At 42.1% G+C, this 19,828-nt stretch overlaps 2 protein-coding genes across 3 annotated transcripts in view; both read left to right on the top strand.

The window, feature by feature from the left end:
• CUBN (cubilin) overlaps positions 1-11,209 on the top strand; it is a 225,433-nt gene extending 214,224 nt beyond the window's left edge. Inside the window, exons 60-67 of the mRNA XM_050937633.1 lie at positions 1,554-1,759; positions 2,729-2,891; positions 3,585-3,793; positions 6,305-6,452; positions 6,602-6,783; positions 7,856-8,021; positions 10,136-10,371; positions 10,852-11,209. Of these exons, the coding sequence (XP_050793590.1) occupies positions 1,554-1,759; positions 2,729-2,891; positions 3,585-3,793; positions 6,305-6,452; positions 6,602-6,783; positions 7,856-8,021; positions 10,136-10,371; positions 10,852-10,959 (1,418 nt within the window). The 3' untranslated portion in view covers positions 10,960-11,209. The remainder of the gene's footprint in view (positions 1-1,553; positions 1,760-2,728; positions 2,892-3,584; positions 3,794-6,304; positions 6,453-6,601; positions 6,784-7,855; positions 8,022-10,135; positions 10,372-10,851) is intronic.
• Positions 11,210-16,912: 5,703 nt separating this feature from the next.
• RSU1 (Ras suppressor protein 1) overlaps positions 16,913-19,828 on the top strand; it is a 203,766-nt gene continuing 200,850 nt past the window's right edge. For both annotated transcript variants that reach the window (XM_050939669.1, XM_050939670.1), the window contains exons 1-2: positions 16,913-16,946; positions 17,247-17,358. In XM_050939669.1, coding sequence (XP_050795626.1) covers positions 17,250-17,358 — 109 coding nt within the window. In that variant the 5' untranslated portion in view covers positions 16,913-16,946; positions 17,247-17,249. The remainder of the gene's footprint in view (positions 16,947-17,246; positions 17,359-19,828) is intronic.

Consider the following 19,828-nt stretch of genomic DNA (forward strand, 5'->3'; position numbering starts at 1 on the left):
CATTCATTGTGGGAGATGATAGACTGTTACTGCCCATCTTGCAAAATTTTCAGGCATTCTTGATGAGACTCTAGCAAAAGCATTAGCAATGCCTACTATATTCCAGTGTGTGAGTTAGATAATCAAACAAGAATCTCCAAAGAGATCAGCGAAAGATGCGTGATTTTAACAAGCTGGTCAATTTTAACTAGTGTCTTGTGAACTGGTCCAGCACCAGGAAACTAGAATATACAACAGATGCAAGCAAATGTCCCTGCAAATATTCTGTACTTTTTACTTGGGTTGGGAATGGATTAGAGGTTAATAAAGGTGTGCCCAATCTACTGGATAATCATCTCTGTCTAAAAGCCACTTGACTTATCATGTTTTAATAAATTATAGGGAAAAAATTTCAAATCTGGGTAATTAAAGTTAAGGACATAGATATAAATATCTAATTAAAAGTGGCCTGATTTTCAAAGGAGCTGTGCAGCTGCAAGTCCTCCTGAAATTCATCACTTCTGAAAATCAGGCTGTGTCTAATCCTGTGCCTGCGTATAGATCTCATAATTCACGTTAGGCACCCAGATCTGAAAATCTGGGCAAGAATGTACTAACTCCACATACATGGGGGAAGGGTATCATTAGCTAGATTTTCAACGTCAAAGTGCCCCCTACTGTCCAATCCTTTCTAGAGGATGGATAAAATGTCCATTTGAAAGAACTACAGCTCTTCCCACACTTTACCTAACTGAGCAGCTGGTAAGAATTATATTGAAGTGTCTTTTAGCGACTGTGCTTCTATTGTTTTTCTGTTCTCTACCTCCCTGCTTCCTTTTCAAAAAGCTTTTTAAAGGACAAGGCTTTCAAAAGTGATTAGTAATGGATGCTCACTGAGAGGCACCTTACTGGGGCCTGATCATCAGGAAGTGCTAAGCACCCACCCTCTGAAAGTCAAGTTCCTTAAAGGTGTCTCTAAGAACTCAAAACCTGAGGCACCGAGAATAACTAGTCTCTTTTGAAAACCATGGTTTCCATTCCGGTTCTTATTTCTCCAGCAGCTTCTTTGGAGACTGGGAAGATCAGACTGTCTTATCAAGCAGTCAGATAACATCCCCTCAGGCTAAGCAGATATTTCAAATATGTCTTTATTTACTATATTCTTATTGGGTAACATGTACAGAAGCACCTGAATGACTTAGGAGCTCTTGACAATTTGACCCATGACATCATTATTCTATACCTTCCCTAGATTTTATTCATTCTTAGGAATTTTAATAATACTCCTTTATTATTAAAGCGTATCAGAGAAATATGTATGGAATAAACCAGACATACTGTATGTGTAAATCGCTTGCCAGTCTGCCATACCTGATCATGATTTACATTTAGATAGCGCTCTTTGTGTTCAAAGTAAACACTTTAATCATTCAAATAGTCCACACAATAGCGTTGTTTGGTAGGCAATTAAATATTTTTGTGTCTGACAGAAAAATATGGGATGTGAAATTAAAATAAGGTTTCAACTGTAAGTAACTATTAGGCCTTATTGAATTATTTCTGCTTGTTTACAGGGCCTCAGCATGGCTGTGGTGGTTATTTGACAAATTCAAGTTACAGCTTTGGCTCTCCAGACTCTGACATGGATGGCACATATGACAAAAATTTGGAATGTGTGTGGATCATAGCTGCATCTGTAAACAAGCTGATCAACCTCACCTTCACCTCATTTGTTCTTGAAGCACGATCATCTCAGACATGCAGATATGATTATGTCAATGTAAGAGAATCCATATTCTAATCTAATCATGACATATATAAATGGCTTTGTTCAATAGGTTGGATCAGAGAATTAAAATTTAATCAGTAGAGGGAGATCTTCACAAAGAAATTAAATTGCTTGTTTTTGAAAATGAAAGTTCTTCACTATGATAAATTATTGAAGGACTCAAGGTGAAATCCAGGACCCTGGGAAGTCAAGGGGAATTTTGCCACTGACTTCTATAGGGATAGGTTTCACTTTCAGGATTTAACTGAATTGTAAGTATAAATGTGTAGCCTACTTAATATATAAAATGTCACAAACAAAATAGAATTTACACTGCAGACAAAGTCAAATACTTTAAAAGAACACTTGAAGAATTACTTTATCCTACCAAACTGTTTGAAAGCACTTCTCATTTTGAAACTTATGAAAAGGCAAATCCAGATAATGGATCCTCACATTTTGACTCCATTCTGTTGTATATGAGTACATAGTAGGCAGGACACATAGCGGGACGTTCTGAAATGCTGGTGCCCAGCATCAAATTGGGTATACTGTAGATCCTGAAAAGAATTTTCCACCAAAATATTTTGATGGAAAATTGCTATTCAATTAAATGGACACTTTTGTGAAAACATTTTCATTGAAAATGTTTGAGTCTTCATCAAAAAATGAACTCCCTCACCTCAACCAAAAAGTTTGAATTTTTGGCTGCTTTCTTGAATTAGGGATCTAAAATAATTAGATTACACTTTCTAAGATAATTAGCTTATTTGAAGATGTGAACTATGAAATCAGCAATTTTTAGTGAAAGCTCAAGAGCATCTTTCTTTCTTTAATGGGAAGTAAGGGTCTTAAAACTGTAAAGTCAAATAAGGGTTCAGAGAATTAGACTTTTGTTAATCTATTTATGAATATGTTTATATTTAATGGCACAAGTGCAAAAAATATTAGTGAGGTATCCAGTGTTTTCTCCCCTTTTAGCTATATGATGGAGATAATGAAAATGCCAATTTAGCTGGCACATTTTGTGGGTCCATCGTGCCAGCTCCATTTCTTTCTACCAATAACTTCTTGATGGTGAAGTTTGTCACAGATAGTTCTGTGCAAAGGGCAGGTTTCAATGCTACCTACACCATTGTGGATCGTAAGTATTTTATTTATTTATTTATTTACCCCAAAGAGAAATGTGTAGGTAGTAGGTAGGTGCACTTTGCATAACTCTGCGAAATGTCTTATGACCAAATTAAAGGCAGCATTACTGGACTCCAGCTGCAGTCCAGTCTCTTTTGATTGCAGGACAGTTGTCAGCGTCAAGAGCAGGGGTTCTCAAACTGGGGGGTTGGGACCCCTCAGGGGGTCACGGGGTTTTACATGGAAGGGTCGCGAGCTGTCAGCCTTCATTCCAAACCCTGCTTTGCCTCTAGCATTTATAATGGTGTTAAATATACGAACAAGTGTTTTTAATTTATAAGGGAGGTCACACTCTGAGGCTTGCTGTGTGAAAGGGGTCACCGGTACAATAGTTTAAGAACCACTGCTCAAGAGCAAAATGAGAACAATTCACCATAGAGGGTTAATATGTATCATGAGAATATGGAAAACAAACATTTCTCTGCATGTAGAACATATACAAGCACAGAGACTGATAGATGTAGCTTGACACTGTGATCAGAGTGTTTTCTATTTATACTTTGCATCTAAAGAATCATCAAAAGATCAATGTGAAATCATAACGAATTCCAATAAACAATTAAGCAGTTTTGCTGAGGTGGACAGCTTTTTCACACGCCTTGTGGTATTGAGATACAATTAATTAAGTTGTTATTGCTTCCAATAGGGTTGTGTGGCGGAACATATCATGCAACTTCTACCCTACAGACCGCAGTGTCACCTAATTTTCCAAATGCCTATCCACCATTTACTGTCTGCACATGGATCATTGATGCTCCGCCACAGCAGCAAGTCAAACTGGTGGTAGAGGCATTCCACCTCCATGCCAACCAGGACTGCTCTCAGAATTATCTAGAGTTCCAGGACCCAACAATGGTAAGACATGCACAATTCATGTCACTGGGCAAACAAAGTTAGTAGCAACCATCTAGTTCTCACCTTGTTTGGAACAGAAAGATAAGAAGGATCACCGTTTGGGGGTACTGCGAGTCATTGTGTTAATGATACTGGATTAAATTCATTCCTACACAGGGGGCCCATACAAGTCATTATGCCCTATCACTTAAGTCTCATAAGTGGCCTTGTGCAAATCCTGTGCACATGGAACATTTCACTCATTGTGTACTATGTTCCTTCTCATAATTACACCAAACCATGCCCAACAGCAGGCTTTCATAAACAGACTTTATATCATATTATTCAAGAATCATGATAAAAACAAATATTCTTGCAAATAGTGGTGTTTATGGAAAAAGCACAGAAAGAAACAGTTTGTTTCCATTGTATTAAATTTGACTAAACCTTTGTTTCAATTTGGGCATGAAAACAACTGCTAATTTTTTGTTGCCCTCTAGTGGTGGTTGAAGATCAATTTTTAACATATTTAGATATTACTTTTATGGAAATGTTTGCGTGTGATCTGTAAAGAAAAAAAAAAGGACACGTAAAAATAATGTCAGGAATACAGCAGTAAGCCTTTAACCCTGATCCCAAACTCTGTTGGTTTACCTTTTACCATCTGTAATCAAAATGCAGTTAAAATTCAAATTTTTACACTGTGAAAATATTGTAGCAAAATGATACATTACATTTAATAGTAAAAAAGGGATGTTTTTCTTGAATGTTTATACATGTAACAAAAATGCAATTTTGATACCTGAGAACATATAGAACATGGACTATTGCAACTAGCTACTGATGACAAAGATAATGCCTTTATAAAAACAAGGAGGAGTTTGGTGGCACCTTAAAGGCTAACAGATTTATTTGTGCCTAAGCTTTCGTGGATAAAAAACCCATTTCTTCAGATGCATGGAGTGAAAATTACAGATACAGGCATAAATATATACTGGCACATGAAGAGAAGGGAGTAACCTAACAAGTGGAGAACCAATGTTGAAGGCCAATTCAGTCAGGGTGGATGTGGTCCACTTCCAATAATTGAGGAGGAGGTGTCAATACCAAGAGAGGGAAAATTGCTTTTGTAGTGAGCCAGCCACTCCCAGTCCCTATTCAAGCCCAAATTGATGGTGTTAAGTTTGCAAATGAATTGTAGCTCTGCAATTTCTCTTAAGTTTGTTTTTAAAGTTTTTGTTGTTGTTGAAGAATGGCTACTTTAAAATCTGTTATTGAGTAGTCTTCTACACGACAGGACCACCAAGGAAAATAACAGAACACCACTGACCATCACGTACAGCCCCTCTCCAGCACATCATCAGTGGTCTAGAACCTATCCTGGAAAACGATCCCCCACTTTCACAGGCCTTGGGAGGCAGGCCAGTCCTCACTTACATACAGCCCCCAAACCTGAAGCAAATATAAGCAACTACACATCACACCAAACCACACCACACCACAGAAACACTAACCCAGGAACCAATCCCTGTAACAAACCCCATTGCCTTCTCTGTCCCCATATCTACTCTAGCGACACCAAACACACCAGGCCCACCATCAGAGGCTCATTCACCTGCACATCTTCTAACGTGATATATGTACATTGGCCAAACTGGACAGTCTCTACGTAAAAGAATAAAGGGACACAAATCAGACATCAGGAATGGTAACATACAAAAGCCAGTAGGAGAACACTTCAATCTCCCTGGACACTCAATAACAGATTTAAAAGCAGTCATACTACAACAAAAAAACTTTAAGAACAGACTTCAAAGAGAAACTGCAGAGCTACAATTCATTTGCAAACTTAACACCATCAATTTGGGTTTGAATAGGGACTGGGAGTGGCTGGCTCACTACAAAAGCAATTTTCCCTCTCTTGGTATTGACACCTCCTCCTCAATTATTGGGAGTGGACCACATCCACCCTGACTGAATTGGCCTTCAACATTGGTTCTCCACTTGTTAGGTTACTCCCTTCTCTTCATGTGCCAATATATATTTATGCCTGTATCTGTAATTTTCACTCCATGCATCGGAAGAAGTGGGTTTTTTTACCCATGAAAGCTTAGGCCTAAATAAATCTATTAGTCTTTAAGGTGCCACCAGACTCCTCATTGTTTTTGTGGATATAGACTAACAGGGCTATCCCTGTGATACATAATGCCTTTATAAAATGCTGCCCTGCCAAGACAGAAGCAAAACACTCTATAATGTCAACTTGGATTTAAACACCTGTTTAGTTGAGTTTTTCCCCTTTTTTAATGTAAAATATATAAATAAAATGTGTGGTGAGAGTATAAACTGTCCATCCAGAGAGTTGATGATGCTGAGTTTACTTTGCATAAGAGTGGATCTGAAAGACAAGATTTTTAATCAGATTTTAATATGGCAACATATCAGATTGCAGTAAGATCACCCAATGGTTGGTAGTTAAAGAGAATTACCATTTAACTGCAATTTGTAAATTACTTATTTATTTAATTCCAGGGTAACCATGGACAGGTCAATAGATTCTGTGGCACTGAAACTTTTGTAGTCCCTGAGTTTTATTCTTATGGTCGGACTGCCATTGTGACTTTCAAATCAGAGGAATACATGATTGATAACAGAGTCAGGTTTACCTATCAGACTGCAGGTAAGCCTTGAAGAAGTTTTTAAGGCATATGCCTACAGATTCTTTGTTCACTATGGAGAGTAAACAAGCGATGACACAGAAATTTGTAAGACTTACAAATGTTTTGTTTTTCCTCCTCCCCCTGCCCACCTCCCCTCTGCCCCACACAGGTTGCAGCAGAGAATATAATCAGTCATTTGGTTATCTGAAGAGCCCTGGCTGGCCTGGTCTCCATCCCAATAACTTGGATTGTACCATCATTCTACAAGCTCCTCCGAATCACACAATTTCTCTTTTTTTCCATGCTTTCAATTTGGAGGACAGCAGCCGATGTTCTTTGGATTTCTTAGAGGTACTGAGTAATTATCTATTATGCAGCTGATTCACGGCCCATGGAAATCCGGAGTCTTTCCTTTTACTTCAATAGATTTGGCTCAAGCCCTATCTAAATGGACATTAGACACTTCACTATTGCTATTAATTTTACACTGAAGGTGCTCAAATACTACAGTGATGGATGGCAGTATAAAATTCTAAAATAGATGTCTAGATAATTTCATCGTCAGCTCGCTGATCCTCATCCAGGGGTCGCTGTCTGCTAGGCACTGAGCAAGCTTCATGATGGTGTAATTTACATTTGATGTTAACATCTGTGGAAAAACAGATCTATGGACTCACAGGCTGATCAGCCAGCACATAAGTGCTAAAATCTCTTCAAAAATGTACCAAAATAGTAGATACATGATCTGTAGTGGAAGATGTAGGATAGCTGAAAAGGTGTTTTCTAGATTGAGTAGAAAGATTCCTACCAGCCACATAAAGTCATTTTCTCATTCTTTTTGGGAGTGGTGAAGGTTTTACCATATATATCCTTAAGTTTCTAATGCAAATTGTGCAGATGCCAGAAATCAGAAGTTTATTTTGTGGAAGGATCTAGTCTTCATTTTTCCTCTGTTAGACTCCTTACTTCACCCTCCTCTAGAGATGGGTTTGAACTCTGTAGTATGACTCCACCTCTGCTTTCAGTCTAGCAGGATGAAGATGCAGTCTTCACATATCTGGGATATTAAGATTTCTCAACAGGAGCAAAACATGTAGGGGTATATTTTAAATATATTAAGCTTAGGCCTTATGCAACCAACTCTCATTGAAAGGAAAATGTACTATACCATAAAGTTTAGCTTAAAATCTTTGTTCTGTGCAGCCATTTAGAAAGCCTAGAGAAACTGGTTAACTGCCTTCTCTCCCTTCTGAGCAGCAACTTGCAGTAAGGTAGAAAAATACATGTTGTGAATATTCACAATGAAACTTCAGTTCTGCCATACATAAGAATCACAAATCCTTTGCTCTCTGCTTGTGGTTTGTTTCCTTGTACACCATGAAAATGAATGAAATGTTAACAATGGGTTTGTATTCCTTTAAAGGTCAGAAATGGTAGTGATGTGGGTTCCCCACTACTTGGCAGGTATTGCGGAAACACTGTGCCCAATCCAATCTTCCCTAAAAATCATGTTGTATACCTGCGTTTCAAGAGTGATATTTTAGTTGCTCGCGATGGATTTGAGATCACTTGGACTTCATCACCAACTGGTAAGGCAGTGATAACTTGCTAATCACATCTAACACTTGTACAGAATAAGAGGTCTGAAGGTTGAAAGGCACAGAATTTTTAATTCAGTGAACAAGAGGTTAAACTAAAAGTTATCCAGACTAGCCTTAGATTATGTCAAATATTTTAGGGAGCTGCGAAAACTGAATACCATCTTTTTCATTTTAGGTTATTTTGTGTCAAATCAGCCAAATAAATAGATCATTGAATGCCATCAGTTTTAGGTAAAACTCCCCATTGACCACATTATAGCCCTTAGACAACTTGTGCCTCCCAATACTAGGGGAGGTACAATCTAAAGGGGAGAACAGGTGACTGCCCCATGTGTCTCCTCTGCCCAGTGACCTCTCTGCTTTGTGCTCAACCCGGGGCCACTGAACTCTCCCCCGCTTCACCAGAGTTACCTGTGGGGGTTGGGGGTAGGAGGGTCTTTGCATGTTTGGCTACTCTCCCTGGCAGCAGGAGGGAGCCACTTCTCACACGACTGAGCTGGCTGCTCCCAGTCACTGCCTCTGTGCAGGGTGGCCACTACCTGAGAGACAGCCTGGCTGGGGAGGCAGTGGTCCGCCCCACCCCTTTTGCTCCCTGCTCAGGACCAGCTGCCAGGGACTAGGGCCGAGTGAGTCAGAGCCCCATTTCCCTCAGCAAGTTTTCAGCTCGCTTGGCCCCTGTCCCCAGCAGACAGGCCTGAGCAGGGTGGGCTGCTGCGCTGCTCAGAGCAGCGACACAGAGCTGTCGGCGTGAGAAGTAGCTGGTCCGTCCCTTCCAATCCCCCCTTTTATCATTTTTCCTGTGTGAGTTCATTCCAGTGTGTAGTGATTGTCTGGTTTCACCCACGTCGTTGCTATTGGGGCATTTAGTGCACTGGATGAGGAACACCACTTGTTGTAATAGGCATGTGTAGGACCCAGGGATCTTGAAAGGTGTGGGAACAGTGCAGATATGTCTGCTGGTTGTGCATCTATTATTCTGGCAGGGTCTGGTGCTGCTTTGGTGTGTCCTGGTTTGTGGGGAGCTTGCTTCTGATGATGATCTTGGAGAGGTTGGTGGGTTGTTTGAAGGCCAGAGGAGTGGGTTCAGGAAAGATTCCTTTCGGGATAGGGCCCCCATCAAGTATGGGTTGTAGTTGTTTGATACCCTGTATGGCAGTGCTGGGCAACCTGTGGGCTATGGCCCGCACATGGCTCGTTAGGGTAATCCTCTGGTGGGCTGTGAGACAGTTTGTTTACATTGACCATCCACAGGCATGGCTGCCTGCAGCTCCCAATGACTGCGGTTTACTGTTCCCGGCCAATGGGAGCTGTGGGAAGCGGCACGAGCTGGTCGTGGGCCGCAGGTTGCCCACCACTGCTGTATGGGTTACAATGGGGGTGAAACCAGACAATCACTATGCTCTCGAATGAACTCACGCAGGAAAATGATAAAAAAGATAAATACACCACATCATCTGCCGATGAACACTTTTCACAAAGTGATCACTCTATATCTGACCTATCATCTGCCGATGAACACTTTTCACAAAGTGATCACTCTATATCTGACCTATCAGTCCTCATCCTCAAAGGAAACCTGCACAACTCTTTCAAAAGACAAGCCTGGGAGCTTAAATTTATAACTCTGATAGAAAACTGAAAATCATGGACTGAATAGAGATGCTCGATTTATTATAACAATCTATAACCCACTAACAACCCTACCACAACTGCTTCCCCACACTTTCTTCCCTATGATTGGAGAGGTGTTGACAGGCCATTTCATCTTGAATGGTCCCTTGAAATATGTTAACTACATATGCTAAAGAATCTCTTCCACCTTGTTTAGCTGTGACAGTCTGAGTACATTTCCCAAACCGGAAGAAGAGCTCTGCATAAACTTGAAAGCTTGTCTCCATCACCAATAGAAGTTGCTCCAATAAAAGATAATACCTCACACATCTTGTCTCTCTCCATTCTTCCAGACCATGCTATCTCCCATCATCCCTAAGCGCTAACACCATGGAAAAGAACTTATAAAAATATTGGTATAAAGCAACTGCTTTGTACAGTATTTTGTAGAAATAAACATTTAGAACTAATGAATTACCCTCTGTTTCCAGGATGTGGAGGAACCTTATATGGAAACACTGGTTCATTTGCCAGCCCTGACTATCCTGCAACTTACCAGAACAATACTGATTGTGAATGGATCATTATTGCTCCCAAGGGACGAATTGTTACAATTAACTTTGTTTTCATCAGCATTGATGACCCAGGTGACTGTACTAGGAACTACCTGATACTTTACAATGGGCCAGATGCAAGCTATCCACCGACTGGACCATACTGTGGGATGGTATGTATTCTTTGTTTTGGTGTAGTAGTTCTTTCAAGGTAATTGTTACTCATTTGATATTTAAAATTGCTTACCTAACTCTGAAAGCAATGATATATGGACAATAAATAAAGCTGAATAAACTGGGCTTCTGTTGCATTCTATTAGGAAGCCCTCTAGTCTTTTCAAATGGAGACATTATAGTGACATCTACCGGGATGCATCGAGACTTTTTTTTTCCTCAGAACTCATCTGCTTTGTGTGTGTTCCAAATGATGCTGGTAACAGCCTGGGGGCAAAATCCACCCGCTATGCTCCAGTGCCAAGTGCAGCAATGAATGAACTGAAATTGGGACCACAGTTTTTAAACCACATGTGGCTTTTTTAATGGGTTAATGGGGAGTCCGCATATCAGACTGGCTCTGCTTATACCGAATTATATTGTCCTAGAGTAACGTTTAAAGATGTGAATTAGTTTTTTAATATTCTTTTTCTCTTTAGGAGACAAACATTGCTTCATTTACTGCTACATCACATCAAGTCTTCATAAAATTCCATGCTGACTATGCAACTTTACCATCAGGCTTTCAGTTAACTTGGAGCAGCTAGAACCATTATTCCAAGGAAGTACAGTCCCTCAGTACTTAGCTATGTTGCAGAGACATTAGGGCATAAAGTGACTGTTTGAGATATGACTGTGATCACTAGAATAAAAGTAAATTACTATAAATATAGATGTGCAGTTAGAATTATTTCAAACAAATTTGAGCTCCTTTTATATTTTAAAGAATGTCTGCTTCTTTACACACAACTGTGAAATGAGCTGGATGTTAGTATTTGAAATATAATGTGATTTTTAAAAAATATGCTACAAGATTTGAAATACATGTTCTCTAAGCAAGTAATTTTCTAAAGATATGTATAAAAATGTGTTTTGTAACTTACTGTCATAAAAAATTGTTACACAGAAAATATGAACACAAAATATACAGCATCTGAGGTGCTAGGAGAATAATCTCAAATGAAAAAAAATACTTTCAGATCTGATTAGGGCATTTAGACACATAACTGTAATTAATTAATCAGCTTTGAAAACCTCAACCATCATTTCAAGTAAGTTTGGATAAAGCTAATCTTTTTCAGAAACAGTCCCCATCTTGTAAATATTTACATGAGTAACTTTACTTAGGTTGGTAGTTCTATTGAACTCACAGGACTGAGTACTTTCAAAAACTATCCATTTTATTTAAGACCTTGATCCAGCAAAGCACTTAAGCATATGCTTAATTTTATGCATTTGAGTAGTCCCATTAAAGTCCATGGGATGACTCACATGATTAAAATTTACCATGTGTCTAAGTGGCTGCAGGATTGAGGCCTTAGACTTTACATACCATTATAATTCTCATAATTTTCATTGAGATATTAACCTCTTGAAGCTTCTCAAATCTATTTTAAAATTAAAACAGATTATTTATAAGCAACATACAGAAACTAAATGATGTATGTAACAGTAACTCTGATTTCTCAGACAACTGGTTCAATAAATGTAACTTCAGAATAGGACATGCAGAGGAATAGTCTTTCTATTTTGACTTCAATTGTTTTGGTCTCTGTGACCAGGAAGGGCAGATAAACAGCTCTCTACTTCTCCAAGTTCAAAGTTCTCTCTGAGTCCAATTGCTTCAGTTGCAAGTGAAAAATAGTCTTAGCACAGTATCTAGCGGCTGCTGGTTCACATCATATAACTCCCACACACTTTGTCACAATCCAATTATTCATTAAGAATCTCTGGAATGGACTGGCAAGTGAGGCCAATGTGCAGATCTGTAGGGGGAAATTTAAGTCATCTACCCTTGTTGTTTATGGGTCTTGCCAACATTAGAAAATTCTCACTTCATAACTACACAGTCATACACAAAATAAAGAGGAGAAAAGCTGTTAAGCTGACCAGTTCCTTAAAATACATTTTTGAAAATTTTCCATGTGCTGAGGGAGATGGGCTTTCTGACCTGGTGTAAAAACGGGAATCTCAGGCCAGAAGATGGCCCTCAATTTTCTAGCCTCGGCCTTTGGCCCCCACCCCATATCGTTACCATAACCGCAAACACATGCCTAAACATGGAAGTCCTTGTATACCATTAGGACAAAATCATGTTTAACATTGTACTAATTAAGAGTTTCTGACATTATGCATTTTTCCGATCTAGAGAAGGACTTCGATAGTGCCCTCCATTTGTTAACTTGAAATAAACTATAGAAATCAGTGAGCCTTGGTGAAAGAAAGAAGAGAATTATATGGGATGAAAAGAAACTTATAAAATAAACAAGGCATGGCTGACTTTTTCCAGTCAGATATGACGTTTGTTCCACTTTAAAAATAGCACAATAGTTTTGTAATTTTGCCTGATTTTATTTATAATTTAAATAAAATGCACAATTTCCTTTGAAGAAATAAAAGTTCCAGAAACGCATGCATGGGCTGTTGAATATAGTTTTTGGTACAAGGTTCATTTGATCTAAAGCAACTGTCACTGACAAAAATAATCAGGATCTAAAAGCAGAATAAATTATCAGTCCTGGTAGAAAAACAACAGTGCTCTCCCCTAACACTAGAAACCACAACAAAAATATCACTGCCGATTAAGGAAGTGGACTTTAAAGAAAAAAGGTACAGAGCAATGTAAAGTGCTTATTGAAAATTACTGTGCAGCACCACACAAAGAAAACCAAACCTGATCATTTAATTATTTTTCCCAATAAATTACACAGTGGTTATTGATATAGTATTATATAATTTGAAAACATAAAAAATGTGCTTAATTATCTGCTTTCACATTGCTGCCAGGAATAGTTTGTTGTCACACCTGTATACACTGCTCTCTATTTTACAAAGACCATGAGAGCTGGTATGGAATACATTATTTCTGTATAATGGTATCTGCACTACTGAAAACCTCCACACAAATCATTGGTGATTGCAGTTGGCAGAGCACAAATAATGTGCATATATTTCTGTCACTGATATATTGGATCGGTGTTATGGCCCCAGCTTTGGAACAGTTTCTAGGACAGAGGTGGGCACACTACGGCCACACCACATCTGGCCCACGGGACCATCCTGCCCGTTCCTTGAGCTCCTGGCCGGGGAGGCTACCCTGGCCCCTCCTCTGCTGTCCCCCAGCACATACGCCGCTGTGTGGGCAGCACTTTGGGCGGCAGGTCTGTGGGTTCCTGCTGAGCAGAGCGGCAGTGTGTGTAGCTCCAGCTGGGCGGCACAGCTGCCAGACATGCCGCTCTGAGAGCGGGGTTGGATAAAGGGCAGGGGATCCTGAGGGGCAGTCAGCGGACAGGGAGCGGTTGGATGGGGCAGAGATTTGGGGGGGGGGGTCAGGGGATGGGGAATGGGTTGGGGTTGGATAAGTGTGGAAATCCCCGGAGGGCCGGTCAGGGGTGTGGATAGGAGTCAGGGGATGGGCAATGTGGGGGCAGGTTGGATAGGCATGGGAGTCCTGGGGGAGGTCTGTTGGGGGGGGTAGGGTTCAGGGAGGTTGGATAGGGATGAGGCCTTGGGGGCGGTAAGGGGCAGGGAATCCCAGGAGGGAGCGGTTAGGGGACAAGGAGTAGGGGTGGGTTGGATGGGTCAGGGGTTCTGAGGGGGGCAGTCAGGGGGCGGGAAGTGGGAAGAGTCGGATAGGGGGTGGGGGCCAGGCAGTCAGGGAGGCACAGCCTTCCCTACCTGGCCCTCCATACAGTTTTGCAACCCTGATGAGGCCCTCGGGCCAAAAAGTTTGCCCACCCCTGTGGTAGGAGGAAGCCCTTCTGCGTGTCTGACTTTCTCCAGGGTATGCCATGCGGCTTCTCTGCCTCCTTAGACTAGATCACTGTGCCTGCACCACTCCTGCTTCACACTGTGAGTGCCCTTCAGTGAGTCCAACTGAGACAGACCCCTACTGAACATTTGTACACTCTTCAGGGACTACTGCATTTCACTAGGATTTGCAGTGACATTCATACAGTGCTGTAAAACAGCAGGGTTTATTAGTCATCTGGAACACATCTTAGGAAGTCCTTGGGTTAGCACAGAGCAGTGATTCTCAACCGGGGTACATGTATGCCTGCGGGTACGCAGAGATCTTCCAGGGGGTACATCAACTCATCTAGATATTTGCCTAGTTTTACAACAAGCTACATAAAAAGCACTAAGGACGTCAGTACAAACTAAAATTTCATATGGACAATGACTTGTTTATGCTGCTCTATAGACTATACACTGAAATGTAAGTACAATAGTTATATTCCAATTAGTTTATTTTATAATTCTATGGTAAAAATAAGCAATTTCTCAGTAATAGTGTGCTGTCACTTCTCTATTTTTATGTCTGATTTTGTAAGAAAGTAGTTTTTAAGTGAGGTGAAACTTAGGGTTACACAAGACTAATCAACCTCCTGAAAGGGGTACAGTAGTCTGAAAAGGTTAGAGCCACTGGCACAGAGGAATGAATGTTAAAGCACAGTCCATTCTGGGTAGTGCAGTGCCCAGCCAAGCTGTAGTGAACTCCATTGTTCAAGCTCTGTCTCTGTGACCATCTGACCTCCTTGGTCAGAATCACAGTCAGAGCCGTGACTGCCTCCAAAAGCCAAGGCTTATCCTCACATCTCCCCAGTCCTTTGATCTTGAGCTGGGGGATTGTTGCTCAGCTTTTCTCTAAGGAAAGGCAGGAAAGTCCATATCCCTCCGGGTCCTTGGTGGCTAGGTATGTCAGGCACTTGGATTTACCACTGTCTTCTCACAGGCTCCATTCATATGGTGACCAAGATCCATACAGCTACGCAGCACTCATATCTATGTCTCTTTGCCTGCCCAGAGAGGAAACAGCCCTTTTCCACTCCCTAGGTAACATTGCAATATACAGTGGAAACTGAGGCAGACACAGGCTTCATAAAAATTTTACAAAAAATTCCCACTTTGTCACAATTTCACCTTCCATTACAGTACTTTTCAGCCTGCTTTAAATATGCACCTCTGTGTATTACTGTTACCTTACAAAGGTCTGATATCAGGGACAGCTATATGATGAACATTTCTAAGAGCTAAGATTTGAAGAATAAAAAGTCATTGATAAACTCATTCAGCAGTACTTCCTATGTTACTGTGACTATATCCGATTGACATTAAATGAGAGGTAATAGAAAAATGTGATTCATAAGGACATAGTAATATGATAAATGCAATCATAAGCAGTTACATTGACTTGTTTGAAATGTGTTTTGCTACCCAATATTAAATATATATAAAATTCTGGAAGCTTGCTCTTATACACCAGAGATCAGCACAGTAACTTTACTGCAATAATAATTATTATTATTTGTTTGGCAATAGTATTTAGATGGGTTCTCACAACAAATTTTTTGGTGACCTCAAAGCATGGTCAGACAAACCACTTGCTTTGTTCCTGCCTCCCAGGCCCTTTCAGTGAGAGACTGCTGGGAAGGGTGGGCTAGGAACTCACTGGCTTCCTGTGAAGTCCCAGCAGGGCCATACCTAGCTATTCTGGGGCTCTACGCAGCCCACCTCTACACGTTATTCTCAGTGCAGGATTGGGGCTTTAGCATGTTGATGTGATAACAGATTAACAACAGGCTTCAGCTCCTTAGTCCAAAAAAGCATTGCTAATTTCATACTATGTACTTGTTTTATTCCATCTTCCAAATAGATGCAGATATAGCCTAAGACTAACTAGTATATAAGATCAAAATTGCTCAGTTGCATTATGTTGCATGGCTATGTAGCAAAGAACAGATCAAAATTATTTACAAGAGCAAATCCTTTAAAATTATTCCCTCCTTCAGAATGGTTCTTCAATCCGTTTGATCAAAAGCTATAAAGTATCTGTGAGGCAAACTGGTGCTGGTCCCTCCCTAGACACATCTTCCCTCACTTGTTTCACCCTTGTCTTATTTTAAATCCAGATGTAAATAAACCAAATACTCCGAACTAATGGGAACGTTTCTTGCCACGTGGATTTGGAACAGCTGTTCAGAAGTTTACTCAAACCTGTGGCTGTGCGAGCGAGCACCAAGCGACATGGGAGGCGCAGCTTGCCACAGGGCTCCAGCTAGGGAGCAGGCCTCAGATCCGACTTTACCCCTCATCCCCTCTCGTTGCCCCAGACGCCACATCGCTGCGCTGGGGGTAGAGGCCGAGCGGTGGAGCCTTGCAGCGGCTCCCTCCCCCTCCCAGCACTGAGCGCGCGCCAAACAGATCGGGAAACTCCCTTCCCGCTGCCACAAAGCAGACCGCATTCAGCTCATACCCCGGGCCCGGCCATTGGCTGGCTGGCGGGATGCCCGGCCCTGATTGGCCAGCTGGGAGCTGCACATTCCAAGTGGGGCTGGAGAGGGCCCCGGAGCGATTCGCCTTATTTGGGGCTGAGCGCTTTCCGCTGCCCCGGCCAACCGGCGGCTAGTGCGCCTGCGTGCGCGGAGCGTGCGCTTGGGGGCGGGGCAGTGGGCGGTATGTTAGCAGGGCGTGTCCCGTGCAGCGAGTGTCCCTGGCAGCTCGTGCCGTTCGGCCCAGTCCGCAGCACCCACCGGTGAGTGGTCTCGGGGGTCCCGGAGCGGCTCCGCCTTCTGGCCGGGCGCCCCTGGGGAGTGCGACCGTCAGGCCACGGGGGTCCCGCTCCGCTGCCGCGCCGGGCCGCCCTGGGTAGGGTCTAGCCGCTGCCTCGGGCGCTGGCAGCTTGGGGGGGGCGGTTCCCCCCGGCCCGAACACGCTGCCTTGGCTGAGGTCAGATCTGCAGCCCGGAGCCGGGGCACCCTGGGCGTCGGAACTCGGCGGGTCTCTGCTCCCTCCGCCCCCCTTGACTTCCAGCTCGGTTTGTGTTTTGACCCAGGCCATGTCCAAGTCCCTGAAGAAGATCGTGGAGGAGAGTAGGGAGAAGAACCAGCCCGAGGTGGACATGTGTGACCGGGGCATCTCTAACATGCTGGACGTCTCTGGCTTGTGTAGGTATCTCCAGGGTTTCCGCCAGGACCCCAGTCGCTGATCCGACGTGTTTTCTCCCTCCCAGCCACCAGCAGTCACTGAAATCTGTGATAGAGGCAGGAGGCTGGCTTTTAAAGAGGCCCTTTCCGTAGGAAGAACATTCAAACAACTTCCTTATCTGTCTCTGTTAGGATGAACTTGGCCTTTTGCTGTTCAGACTGTTACATTTCAGCTTGGACACTGAAAATAAGTTGTCAGTTTCATTGTAGCTCTCAGTCTATTTCATTTCCTCAGCGCTGCACAAGTTGGGTTCCAGACACTATTTATAAATATATCTGGCTATTTTTATTACGGTAACACTAAGGTACATCATTTGACTGGGGCTTAATTGTGATCACTGTAGACTGAGCTTCTGGTGAAAATGCTCTAAGCCAAATGGGAGAGCTCTCTCCCATTTGCTTAATAACTCCTGCCTGCACAGAGATGGTGGCTGTGGCAGCAGGAGATCTCCCACTGATATAGTGCTGCCATAAGAATGGCCATACTGGGTCAGACCAGAGGTCCATCTAGCCCAGTATCATGTCTTCTCACAGTGGCCAAACCCAGGTGCCCCAGGGGGAATGAACAGGTAATCCTCAAGTGATCTATTTCCTGTTGCTCATTCCCAGCTTCTGGCAAACAAAGGCCAAGGACACCGTCCGTGCCCATCCTGGCTATTAGCCATTGATTGACCTATCCTCCATGAATTTATCTAGCTCTTTTTTGAACCCTATCATAGTCTTGGCCTTCACAACATCCTCTGGCAAAGAGTTCCACAGGTTGACTGTGTGTACTGGTGCTTAAGTCAGTATAACTTACATTGCTCAGGGATGTGGATTATTCACATCCCTGAGCAGCGTAGGTAGTAATTTGTAGTATACACATAGCCTGAGGTTTGGTCTAAACTACATACATATGTTAGTATAATTAGGTTGCTCAGGCAGGTGGAAAATCCACATCCTTGAATGATGTAGTTATGCTGACCTAAACCCTGGTGTAGTTAGAGCTTCTCCTGTCAGCGTAGGTGTCATCTTCACTAAGCATTACAGGGTGACTCTGTAAGGCCTGGTCTACACAGGGGGAGGGGGCCGATGTAAGATATGCAACTTCAGCTAGGCTATTCCCATAGCTGATATTGCGTATCTTATTTTGACTTACCTCCCTTCCTCACAGCACGGGATCGACAGCCGTGGCTCCTCCGTCAGCTCTGCTTTTGCTGCTTGCCCTGGTGGAGTTCCGGAGTCGACAGGATTGCGTTTGGGGATCGATACATCGCGTCTAGATGAGACACGATATATTGATCCCCGATAGATCGATCACTACCCGCCGATCCGACAGGTAGTCTGGACATACCCTAAGTGTGGACAAGGTGATAGGACTTGTGCAAGGTCACAGCAGGCCATAGGCAGAACCAGGAGTAGAACTTGTGTCTCCCGAGTCCTAGTTCAGTGTCCTGCCCACAGGACCATACTGGCACAGTTCCAAATTAATGTAAATATTCCTGTTGTTTTTAGGCAGAGGTAAGCAAGGAATCAATTTCCACTACATGCATCCGACAAAGTGGGTATTCACCCACGAAAGCTCATGCTCCAAAACGTCTGTTAGTTTATAAGGTGCCACAAGATTCTTTGCTCTTTTAAGGAATCAGAGCTTAGTTTCAGAAAATTTCATGGAAATTTTGTTTACTTTTTTTATCCATTTTCCTGCTGACCAAACTCTACCTTACAGTTTCAGGTAAAATAGAATTTGAAATATATCCAAACTCTATGTTTAATGGGCACACTAATATGAGGTATTCACCCAGATGAACAATGTTTTCAGACTAGAAAATGCGTCTCTGAATTTGAAACTACTGAATATAGTCCAAACCTGACATTTGGGCTGCTTGACGCTTACAGATCTTGTAAAGGACTGTTTTTACAAAAGCCACATCTTGAGTTGGTTCTTCCTGCTCCCTTTATTAAGTCAACAACTTATTTTTAATTTCTGAAATACACTCAGCAGCTTTGAATCTGTGAAATGCTAAGCATCTACACTTTTGACTCCCATCAACTTTGATAGAAGCTATAGGTGCTCTGAACCTGTTGGGAACAGAGTAGTAGTTTAGTTTCTTATTTTTCTCTCTCCTTCAGAGCATCACTGTCTAAACACACAATTAAAGATAAAGCTCCAGTTTAGTCGGGTTCATAAATGTGTATGTGTAGTACTGCTGATTTCAGTTTGGAGAAGTTCCAATGGAACTGTTGATTTCAATGAGAACGACTAATATCTTTTGTTAGTCACTGAATCAGGATCAAAATGGCTTTGTAAACCCTTATTTACAGGAGCCAGCCTCCGCTCACGTGAGTCCATTGATTCCAGGGGGCTAGTTGACTTAGGGCCTGATTGTACATCTCATAACTTTATGAATTCATCAGTTGGCTAAACTGCAATGTAAAAATGATCATGATT

Source organism: Gopherus flavomarginatus, chromosome 2 (genome assembly GCF_025201925.1).
Source record: "Gopherus flavomarginatus isolate rGopFla2 chromosome 2, rGopFla2.mat.asm, whole genome shotgun sequence".
NCBI lineage: Eukaryota > Metazoa > Chordata > Testudines > Testudinidae > Gopherus > Gopherus flavomarginatus.